This window comes from Mastigoproctus giganteus, chromosome 12 (assembly GCF_048544385.1).
Source record: "Mastigoproctus giganteus isolate SK-2022 chromosome 12, ASM4854438v1, whole genome shotgun sequence".
Lineage (NCBI taxonomy): Eukaryota > Metazoa > Arthropoda > Arachnida > Uropygi > Thelyphonidae > Mastigoproctus > Mastigoproctus giganteus.
The window spans coordinates 16,634,933-16,647,594 of NC_143586.1; the positions used below are offsets into that span (position 1 = coordinate 16,634,933).

Below are 12,662 nucleotides of genomic sequence, written 5' to 3' on the forward strand. Positions count from 1 at the left end.
CTGTAATACTCAATACATTCTACGTTGATATTAATATTTGTAAAATAATAAGAGGAGTTTACCTCGATATAGTACGTAGAACACTTCCATATGATACTCTCCAGAAATTAAAACAGAAAAAATCGACAACTTACTGGTACATTAGAATTAAAAACCAATTTAACACAATTCAAATCAATTTAAAACAATTAAAAATCAATTTAACGCAATTAAAAAGAATCGAACGAAAATATTCAAAACGATTTTCCTTCCTGAAGCTGACAACACTTTTCAACCGTATGTCGTGATCACAGGAATGAAAATTACCTAATAGGGTTGAACCTGAAACTTAAATAGTGATTATTTGTCTTCGCGCATGCACGTAAAGGTCCACGCGTCGGAGATCAAATATGGCCACAGAACATTAACAGAATTCTCGTGTAATTTAATTTCTATGGTTTCTGCAATTAATAGTCGCGTATAATTACATTGAATATTAAGTATTTTGGCCTCGTTAAATAAAAAAAGTATGTTTTTCGTTAATGGCATGAAAGGCTAATTCTGACACTGCTGAACGAGAAGCACGAACTGAGGCTTCACGTTGATTTACACGAATATTAAGAGAAAATTGTGTCGAACCTTGTTAAGACGAGTCACAATCATTGCAAGAAATGTTGTATACCAGATCATTAATGTGTTGCAAATGCGGAATTTGTGTTCTGTGTTCGCCTAACACTGCCTGAATAGCATCTCAACAAGCACAGCCCATGCCAAAAAAAAATTCTACCCCATTAACCTTGCACAATCTCTCCAGGGCCGAATTGATTGACAAGGCTCTCATCATATACTCCCTGCTATCGTGTCTGGGCAGAATTACACACTTTCAAATCTAACCCTGACTGGCAATGTTTTCCTATACTTGTTAAGTAAATCTGCAGATCTCTTACTCAATGTCATTATTGCCAAAGTGTACAACAATATCACCTTTTGTGCCCTTAAAAGATGATATCTGCTCTACCACGTCATAAACTTTTGCCCCTGGAAAACATACCCTAGTCCTGTTCCACCTATCCTTTTTGTATAATATATTCCCTGTCTCCCTGACAATAGAATCACCAACAATAGCTAGTTCCCGTGAGACCAGCGCATTCTTGGAGATTGCTGCTGTGTTGCCTGATGCAGCAGTGAGCTCTGGCATTGAGCTGGGCAGTTCAGAATTTGTGTTCCGCATTCGCTTAACACTGCCTGAATAGCATCTCAACACACAGACCATGCCAAAAAAAATTCTACCCCCCATTAACCTTGCACAATCTCTCTCCAGGGCCGAATTGATTGACAAGGCTCTCATCATATACTCCCTGCTATCGTGTCTGGGCAGAATTGCACACTCATATTAATTTCTTTGAGAGTATCTGCCCTACAACTCAAAATGTCATAGACATCTATCAGAATGCTGATTTGGCACCAAATTTCTAGGCACTCTAGTGCGTGCGTGCGCACGCACACACACACACACACACACACACACACACATCCTCCTTGGTTAGATCATGTCCTGTTCCAGAAAGGTCCTCAAAACATCTCACATTTTGCACATTTTTTGAGATGTCATGTTTTGTGATCATCCATCATTACTATATAACTTCAAATTAAGTTCTTTTGCTGCAAACAAGTTTAGTCAGGAGGCCTGTAGGCAGTCATTCTCTTTGTCCAGATATCTTCCATATTCTTCATAAACCAAATGAACCCTTCAGAGAAGGCACCAGTATAAGTTGACGAATACTGTTAAATCTGGCTGTTGTGGCCAAATATTACTTATCTTTGGATGTTGTTATCCTTCTCTGTTTGGTTTTTCCACTACTAATAATTATCTTCTTGCTATGATGTAGTGCTTTAAAGGAAAACCAATCTGAGGAAGAGATGTAATCTTGCCTAACAGGGGGGAAAAAAAGTGAAAAATATCATTTAACTTATTTCCAGAAGAGGTGTGAAATTTGGTGGAGGTCTTAGGCAAACTTTATAAGCATTTCCTGAGGAACATGTCAAAATTTATGTGGTATGTGTTTCTTTAGTTTTAAACATACATATTACCTCAAAGATTATTTTATGAAACTTCTCCAAGTTTTGCATATGACTGTAGTAGCTTCATTTATGATTTCCAGGTGAACAATACTATAAAACATTCTCCTTATTCCTTAAAATCTACTAAGAATAACATTTCCACCAAACATACAACAGATTTTGAGTAACCAAATCTTCAAAACTGATGAATTACTAACTTCCACAAATCATCTTTGTAACAGTATTGAAAATTAAAATGTCAAGAATTGTGGTGAGCATCAATTTCTCTAAAAGTGGATGGATGACAGATAAATAATGAAAGAAATTCTAAAGTTAAATGAAAAATACACTCTTACCACAAGAGCTGTATAACTTGTTTATTGAAATGTAATCTGAATGCATACTTAATACAAGCCCTTTCTGGCAGCACTTCGGGATTCTACTGAAGTCCATCCTCAGGTCTTCAGTCAGGAAGTCCTTTTGATGGACTTCAGTAGATTAAAGGGACTTCGGGAAGTCCCTTTAATCCCTTGATGAAGACCTAAGGAAGTCCATCCTCAGGTCTTCATCAAGGGATTAAAGAGCAGAACTGAAAACAAAATGCTCATGGTATATATCTTTTTGATATATCCTGTTAATTACACTATTGTCTAACGAGAGTTTAAAGAGTTGAATATTAAGAAAATCTACTCATGTTTTTTAGAGATTTATTTCAGAAATTTCCATTTTTTGTGCATAGATAGCCGAAATTAGTACTGTCCAGTTGAAATTATAAACAACAGAAAACTAAGTATAAATGTAGGTAAGAAAATGATTATCTAAATTATACTTATTATTATAATTATACTATAATTAGCAACTATTCAATAAATAATAAATATAGTAACTGATATAAAAGTCACATTTAATTTAATATACATTGCAGATATAAATTTAAATTTAACCTGTAGAATCCTCTTGCTTATCTCTCAATCCAATTCTTGCAAATTCAGGCTTCAACACATGATCTCTGGGCAAAGCAGGCAGCACAGGAACTTGTGCACTGAGTGAAGAAGTATTGGGTTCTGTCTGGTGGGGAGGAAAAAAAAATATATTTTTTTATTATTTTTATTATTATTTTTTTTCGAATAACAGAGTAACTGTTAAATACCTTTGCAGAACCTTGCATTTACTGGTATTAATTATTCATAATTGGTCAAAGTCATGTTGCAGCAGCATTCCCTGATTCATGCTATTAATACCCCATCAAACTTAATGTCATCAACAAATTTTTATATGAAACTTGTGATATATCATTGGAATCAGCCTTTTTTGAACTCAACACCACCCTTTTACCAACTATTTTCTATCACCTCCAACCTCACTAAAATCAAAATAATTTTTCCCACATAATATCAGTTAAGACAAATGATGCATGCAAGGAAGTAGGCTTATTCTGCAGTAGCAAAGAAAAAATTCAAGTCAATCACAATTTGTCCATTGTTAAAGAGAAACAATCCATTTCCCTTGAACCTTGTCAAATTCTCTACTTCAATTACCTTAGGAAGAAACTTATGCCATAATCACTGCTACACTCCCCAAAGGTGAACAAAGGTACTGTGAAATTAGAAGTAAATTACAAATGTTATGTATTGTTATACTTAAACTTCATGCTGTGTATATTGGAATATACTGACTGATAATGAAGTGCCAAAGAAGAATGTTGTTAGTTAGCAACAAAGAAGAAAAGTTCATTATTTATGTGATAAAGAAGCAGGGTACTGATAAACCATCTGGGGATGTTACTCCTCCCCGACCACCCTAGTGACAGAAACAGCACTTTTTAGAGAGCCAAGTCATTCCACATAGTTGAGGACAAAACCTAACACAGTAGTGTTATTTCACGGAACTATTTAAATATATCATTATTTATATTAAACCTGCAATTTTAACAGCCAACTATAATTGTAGATAAAAGTTTAACATATAAATTTTTAACAAACAAGTTTCCACGCTCACTAAAAGTATGCTACACATTCCTCACATTGATTGTGGAGAAAAAGTTTGACGTTAGCTCTCACAAAGTGCATTCTTACAGGGCAAAGTTGTCCAGTGGAAAAAAAAAAAAAAAAAGGACAGTAAGGGAGAGTTAGAAATAATAAGTATATGAAATTTGTGTTTTAAATATTTTCTATGTCTGAAGAGAAAATACAAAAGAGAAACAGAATCATAATAAAAGACAAAGGTAAGGAAATAGTATACTTATTTTAGTTGTTGCATGTTTAGTTTATTTTAATGATGAAACATGCAGATTTCAAAAAAATATTAAGTTTATATGGAAATGAAAATGGCACTCATTAAAGTCACAATAGAAATTTAAGAATCATTTCACTTGTGATGTTTCTAACATACACTGCAATTAATTTGCATAAATCTAAAGGGAACCTAATTCAAGTTAAATTGAATTAGGTTCCCTTTATGACTGTCCAAAAAGAAAATTTTTCCCAAAGTCTTTTTGCCAAAAGACTTTAGCATTTGTTCTTTCACTTTGTATTTACATAAAAAAAAAAAAAAAATGACAGGGAACTTTTAACAGAAAATTGAAATTGAAACCCACCAAAATTTTTAAAGAAACTAAAGGGAAATTTTTAAGGAACTTGGAAATATGAATTTATAATATAGTAATACTCTTATGATTTCATACTATTGAGACATGCATTGTGGGATTACACGTCATCCCTGATCACAGATTGCAAAATTTTTTCTTATATGCACTTACAGGAACTATTGACTTATAGTTCTATAGTTCCTTGGCTCAAAGTTGGAATTCTCTTTGTTAATGGTGCAGATATCTGAAAATTTCCAAGATTCAGCCATCTCCATCCAATCTAAGGACTGGATGGAGATCAATCTCAATCTCTAGATAATTTCAATCTAAGGATGCCTCCATTATTATGTGGCTAACAATGGTGTACAGTAGTGTATGAATCTGTATAATGTTCCATGGACACAGAAGTGTGGCTTTGTTGATTTGAAATATAATGTCATTGCTATTGATACACCAAGAGGATAGCACCACAATGACTTGTATTAGGTAAAAAAAATTCCAACACATTAGACTGAAAACTCATGATTTGCAACCACTTTTCCTACATTCACTTTTCAGGATTTTGTCAAGTAACCAATTTCTCCTAAAGAAGTGGTCTTAAAGGATATCCTGTATATCAATAATAATATATTTGTAGTAAAAATTAATTTCCTAAAGAAATTTTACTGTTTTTAAAATAAGTAATTGTTTCTCATATGTCACATTTTGCTTGTTATCAAAATAGAAATTGATGCTGAGGCATATAACTGTGATACCTTTAGCATTTGGATGAAGACAATGTAATACTTACAATACTTGTTATTTTTACAATACTATTCTTAATTGTAAATATATGTTGCTTGCTTTGATTGTATCATGCAAACATTCACTATCCTGTTGTTGTAATTAACTGTTTCTTATCACAAGCATTCTATTCTAACAGTAGTGAAAGTACAGTTTAACAATGTCACATGGTGCAATAGTATGAGAAGTTAAAAAAAAAAGGCATTAACTTTGAATGTCCATAATTATTTTAACTAGCCAAGAATTAGCCAAAAGTTGCTGAATGAAAAAAAAAAAAAAAAATCTAGTCAAAGTAATTACTTCAATCTGAATTATTAACCAACAAGGAAAGGCAAAAGGATCAAAGCTAAGTCTAAATATATTTGCCTAGTTTGAATGTTTGTTATGATTAAATATAACAATGACATTAAGTTATAGGCATACACATTCTTAAATAATATGATTTCCTACAGATGGAAAACTGAATCCAGTAGTACAATTTAATTAGTGGCTGAACACTACTGTCAAATATGTTTTTCAACAATTAAAACGAATTTTGAAAGAATGATGTATTCATAATAGCAAAGCTAAATGCATTACTCTCCTTTCTGTAAATCAAGTGTTTTTTTTGGAAGTGGAACCATGTTCAATGACACTGGCATTAGTTTATTAAAGGATTGCTTGTCTTAATCTAAAGGGAACTGCTAATTCAAGTTACATTTTTTTTTATGTTGTACAAAAATAAAATTTACTGGAAAATGTGTTCTTCAAATGAACTAGAGTTGCATTTAATTTCAATAATTTGGAACACCAGTATAATTTATGAAGTTAAGTGTGACACTGGAAGGTAATTCAGAAAGCTAGAACTGAACACAGCAGTAAAGGAAAAACAAAGTTAATTTGGAAATACTATGTAGTAGTAGTGGCACGTAATGCAAGAAAGCAAGTGTATAAGCTTATGCAGCATCACCCAAAAAAAAAAAAAAAATGCACACAACCATTCCCTCTAAATGTTTGTCCAGTTCCTCCTTAAATTTATTTAACCTAACAACTTCCACAACGACAGATGGAAGTTTGTTCCAGCAATTAAACACCCGCTGGTTAAAGGCAAATTTCAGCACATCTATTCTACATCTGTCTTTCCTTAATTTGAATTTATGCCCCCTTAGGTTCGTAATCTGAACAAGTGGAAGGATCCCATCAGAATTCAGCGTGCTCAACCCATTCAAGGCCTTATACACCTCAATCAGATCACCATGCAGGTGCCTAGTCTCCAGCCACTGCAATTTGCAGAACTTAAGCCTCTCTTGGTAAGAGGATCCCTTCATTCCCCTCACCAATCTTGTTGCCCTTCTCTGTACACACTCAAGCAAATGTTTAAATTAAGGGATTAGCAGTCTTTTTTTTTGTCTTGGGAATCACAACATGTTTAACTTTAAAGGTGACTGATCAGATGAAGTAACATATTATTATTAACTGATATTATTTTTACATACAGCATATTAAAATAAATTGGTTCAGGCAAATTCTTCAAGACTACTATTGATTGATTGATTGATTTGGTAGTTGTTGGCGCATCGGCTTCTGTGGCCATATTGCACCTCCCAAGGTTTTTTGCAGTACTTTGATCCAAGCCCGAGGCGGGAATCGAACCCGCGACCTTTGGGTTGCCGGGCAGGTACTTTACCCACTCGGCTAGCCCGGTCGGCTCAAGACTACTATGACAGAGCAGATGAAAAATTAATTCTACTCATAACAGAGATATTACAAGTTGATTTGTAGGAAATTTTTTGAAAATACCATTCTTATAAATATTCCATAAATGTAGTTTGAGTAAATACAACCATATGAAACTCAACTATTGGAAATAATTTGAATTTATTTAAGTGGTTAAAAATAATACAAAAAAAAAAAAAAAAAAAAACTCAATTCAACAAGCAGGTTGAGTAAAGAGTTTGTTGAGTAAATAATTAAATAACAAGTAAACAAATTCTTAAACCTTTAGTCAAATATTTCTTTATCACAAAATGCCAAGTGAGTAAGAAGTTAGAAATATTCGTGAAAGGTGTATTCAAAACTGAATTTCACACAATTTATCAACCTGTCAATTCAAGAACATTTACAAACATCAGGGAATAGATGTTAAACAATCATCAAGATATTGCAGACTTGATTTTAAGCAATGTCCAAACCATTTTTCATTTCCCTTAACTTTCTTTCTACACTTTATAAGTGTAGAAAGTTTGACACAAATTTTTATATATATTTTATTATTAATGGCAATACAACACAAAAGATAATATCATTCCTCTGCAGATTATTTCACTGACTGGCAAAGTATATGGATCACTAAGAATTAACAGGGGCTCACATCTGGTGAGTATGGGCTTGGCATACCCAGGGTCCTCAGCTGGATATCATCATTCTTCTCTTTCTTGGTGAATCCCTTCTACTTCTGACTCTCTCTCTCTCTCTCTCAGGGTAATTCAGAAATTTTTTTTGGATGGTGCAGCATAAGCCTCAGGCTTCCTTGCAACATATGGCTAATAATAATAACACAACATCTGACAATTTCATGTTTTGATAAACCAGAATGAAGTACAATGAATGAAGTAGTAATTTTAAAAAACTACAGAAGTATCGAAGTAAAGCTGCTATAGTTACAATAAATAACAACTGAATCACATTATCATGGTATGATATTGGGGTGGGGATAAGCTTGAAGAAAATTGAGTTCTTGGTTCCAGTAATAACAAACAGTTTCATTATTTTGTATTATTTTTAATGTATAATAATTGTATCATGCATTATCAATGCAATCTCCATACCTGATTATCAGTTTCTCCAGAAGAATAAGGCTTTTTAACTTCTGTCTCGGAAATATTTTTCATGGCATTTAAATCTGATTTCTGAATACCACCAAGTTTTTTTTCCTTTGAAAACTCAATACCTGATTTCTGTTGCTGTTTATTTGGCTTTTGATACAAATCTAAAAACATAATACAGTAAACTATTTACAATCATGAAATTTAATATTCAAAACAGCAAAAGCTTCTTTTTAAGTAACCCATTTATGAGGAGAGTTATTTAAAAAGCTCTTGTTATTTTTTAAATAAAGTAATTTCTAATATGTTTTTTAAATTCCATCTTCTCAGAGAACTGAAATATGAATAACTGACATGATGAAGAATAACTGACAAACTATATTGTCAGGAAGAAAACTAGAAATAACTCAAAACAGGTTTCATCAAGAATGGGTTTGGAAGTGTCATTTAGAAGGATGTAAATCTGTTAGAATTGGTGGAAAAGAGGAAAAAGACTAGTCAGGGACAGAAAGGGGTAATCTTACCAGAAAAGACTGCAGAAATTGGAAAGTAAGAATCTGTAAGGAGACTCAGTTGATGTGCTTAAGGCTTTAAATGGGTTGAATAAGCTAAATGCTTATGACATCCTTACTTCTGACCAATAACAAAAGGACATAAATTTAAATTGGAAAAGGATGATTTCATATCCTTGAAAATTTGCCTTAAGCCACAGAGAAACTGATTTTTGTAATAAACTACCATTTCGCATTGTGGAAATGACCAGTCTGAATAAATTTAAAGGAGGATTGCTGGAGAGGATGGGCAAACAAAGTGAGTACTTTTTTTTTTTTTTTTTTGCTGATACTGTATGAGCTTGCTTGCTTCTTGCATCACTCTGGCACTACTAATATCAACTCATTTCTAAATGCAATGGTAAAAACTAACAAAAAACATCTTAACAAAACCAATGACCCAAAAAAGGAATTTATAAACATTATGCAACACTTCCTTGAACATTATACAGACTTTGAAGTGATGCCAACCAATAAAAGTAATAAAACAGCACAGAAAAGTCATGTGGTAGAAAGTGGAGTATTGTGCATAACAAACTGCTAGCCATTATTTCTCCTTTCATTTATATCATAAATCCTTTGATTATTATCAGACAAGAGAAAAAAAAAAAAGAGACATGGCATAAATTCACAGTAAATATTCATAAACTATCTGGTTGATTCTTGAAGGAATATATTATAAATAGGTGCCAAAAATGTGTACCAAAAACTGAATGCAGCTGAAGAACCTTATTAAAGAGCCTCCAATAAATTTTAGTGATTTTTGTTTTTTTCTTTTAAATTTGTGATAACGACATTATTTTTACTGTTATGATAAAAGATATGGATGTCATTATCTTTCTCACCAAATAGGTAATTTAAAAGGAACATTAAATTATACCTACAATGATACTGATGATAATTTTTCATTTTTTGGGTGTGGCGGAATTGGGATTACAAATAAATTTTTTTTTTTTCAAAGTTTGCTAATTATAAATAGTGCAACTTAACACAAAAACAGTATTTTATAACTGCCTGTTACTGCTTTTTCCCATAGGAAATAAATGGAGAAATCGACTAGGACGGCAAAAATACGTAGACTGCATAACTCCATAAGCCAAGTGTCTTAAAAATAAGTATATGCAACATTTATTATTGTGTTTATATTGTAACTCATCTCGTTGCTTCTATTAGTTAATGCTCCTGGACATCCTATGCACCTAGATGATTTCAATTTGAATGTGAGTTACATTTCTACCACCAAACATAACTTCACTCATCCAATCTATGGATTAGTGTACTTTTTCGAATTTCAAAGCATACTATTTATGCACAACCTTTGCTCAGGCATTGTCTGCAGTAGATGGGAGAAACATTTGACGTTAAGAGACTTTTGGAAACCTTATAATATTTACCACACCATCCTAGACATTAATAAGGCCTGGGCAGAAATTACTAAAAGTTGTTTAAATGATGTATGGAAGAAAATATGCCCACAGCATGTAAAAGGCTTTGAAGAAGACGAATCATATGAAGAAGTTTCAGATAAGATTGTAAAGCTTGCAGAACTACTCCAATTGGAGATATGGGCTAACGACAATAGGCTAACGACATGGAAGAGTTAATAGGGGAAAAAGAGAAGGAATTACCTAACAAAAACTTGTTGACTTGCAAGCAGTAATAGTGAGAGAAGAAAATGCTGATGAGATTCAAGATGAACCAAATGAGGAGCCACGACACTTCATCACAAGAGAGATGGCAATGACATTTCATGAAATTGCATCGGCAATGGTGAGGTTTCAGAAGATGGATCCTGACAGCAAACGATTCTTAAAAGTTAACAGAGAGGTGAATGTATGCTTTCTTGCTACAAAGAAATCTATGAAGAAAATAAAAAAGCCGCCGTCCAGTCATCCATTAATATGTTCATTCGTAAGGTTGAGTGGCCAATATCTTCTAAATCTCAACAGCCCTCAACCTCCACAACGGTGTACTTATCAGATGGAGATGTTGATTCTGGCAATGATTATTTTTGATTATAAAGTGTTTGTACTGGCACTTATCTTAATCTTTTTATTGTACATTTCGAAGCACACTTTTGTAATTTTTCCTGCATGTGAGATAAAAAAAAATAATTCCATTTACATGTTCGTCGAACATTTCTTTTTTGATTCAATCAAATTCAGTGTGCATAGTTGCGAGTGCTGCATAAGCATTTAGGGAAATTCCAACCTACGTAAAATTTGACTTATGCAAAGTTCCATAAGTAAGTCAGGCACTCCCTGACTGACTTATGTAAGTCAGGGAGTGCCTATATTAGCTACTGTAACAAGTTACCACTCAAAACTATAGATTTGGAAAGTTTATGTATATTTAAAGGATTAGGTAAATATTTGTAAGGGGATAAATGAAAAACTATTGCGAGAAAATTTTTGATGGTACAAAAGCTTTGCTTCCTTGTGTCAGTTCTATCATTTTAATAATAATGAGAAATTTCATTAAAATCAGTTCAGTTGACATGGCATTATGATAAGAATTCATCATAAGACTGACAAAGCTAAGTGATCAAGTGAAAGAATGCAGTAATGCACATGCATTAGTGGATCAGGTGACTGTTAAATATGACTGAAATTGTATTCATTGACAAAATAATTAACTGAATGCCTATAACCTTGTGCCAGAGTATAAAGAAGAAAAAAAATATCAATCAATGCATTATCATATTTGACCAAACAGAAATACACAGACGTTATCAATATAGTTTTCTTCCTTCATCAGTCATTTTATAATAAACAGTCATTATTTTATTGACAAATATTTTTGTTATATCCTTTGTTTGTGTGAAGTATGGGCTTTAGACTAAACTGAGTTTACTGATATGCATAAAACTATACAGGATGTTCCAATTAAAATGCACCAAAGCCTATCTCACTTGTTTATAAATTTCGGTTGTCTCTCATTTTTGTCATATTTGGGCTGAAATTTTTGAAGTTGTTATTAAAACTGGACTATTACAATTTAGGTTTTATTATTTCTAAAATTAAAATTTTGCATAATCAACTTTTTTTGTTTTCCAAATGAAAAAGTTTTTTCCCATCTTCATTTAGCCTAAAAATGTCATCACTGTACTTAAGAAACAAACATACACAAATTTTACTTGAGGAAAAAACAAAGCAATGGCTGTATGTGATGCTTGCTCTTTAGAACATGCACACATTTAGCAATTTGTGTTGCATTTCCACATGGTACAGCTATTGTATTATTTTTTCCTTCTTCAAATAAAATGATTTATGCTCCTTCCAGCAGTACACTGTGTATGTCTTTAGACAACTAAATTGAGGACAGGGAACTTTCCTATTGAGAAAAATGTGATAAATTAGGCAAAATTTTAGAGAAATCATAAAATCTAAATGGTTATATCTGATCCGATTTTAAAATCAGATTCAAAAATTTCAGTCCCAATGTAGCAAAAAAGGGTCAAGTATGACACATTTTATAAACCTAAAAATAAGCAAAACAGACATGAGTGCAAAATTTTAATCGAAACAGCCTAATTTATAGAAGTATATACTCATACTTAAATCTGTTTATTTGAACTTGTTCTGGATGTTCAGAATGAAATTTATAAAATATTTTGAGAGGAGTGCAATGTAGAAAGGTCTGGGAACCTCTAATCTATACCAATTTGATATAGTGTGTGTATTTGTAACACGCGCGCGCGCACGCACACGCACACACACGCGCACACACACACACACACACACACACACAGAGAAAATAATGGTAAACAGTTTAATCACCTTCAATATGCTTTTCATTTGGAATTATTAAATTGTTTTCAACAGTATGCATTCTTCTTTCACTACCAGGTTGTGATCTTATTTCCATTCTGCAAGTGAAGAAAAATATCTTATTTAT

General features: G+C 32.7%; 1 protein-coding gene across 1 annotated transcript in view; it reads right to left on the bottom strand.

Moving 5' to 3' along the window:
* The window catches only part of LOC150076731 (centrosomal protein of 95 kDa-like), a 215,367-nt gene that overhangs the window by 108,887 nt on the left and 93,818 nt on the right, over positions 1-12,662 (bottom strand). Inside the window, exons 6-8 of the mRNA XM_090386630.1 lie at positions 12,545-12,633; positions 8,218-8,378; positions 2,985-3,108 (exon numbers count right to left, since the gene is read on the bottom strand). Coding sequence (XP_090242756.1) covers positions 2,985-3,108; positions 8,218-8,378; positions 12,545-12,633 — 374 coding nt within the window. The remainder of the gene's footprint in view (positions 1-2,984; positions 3,109-8,217; positions 8,379-12,544; positions 12,634-12,662) is intronic.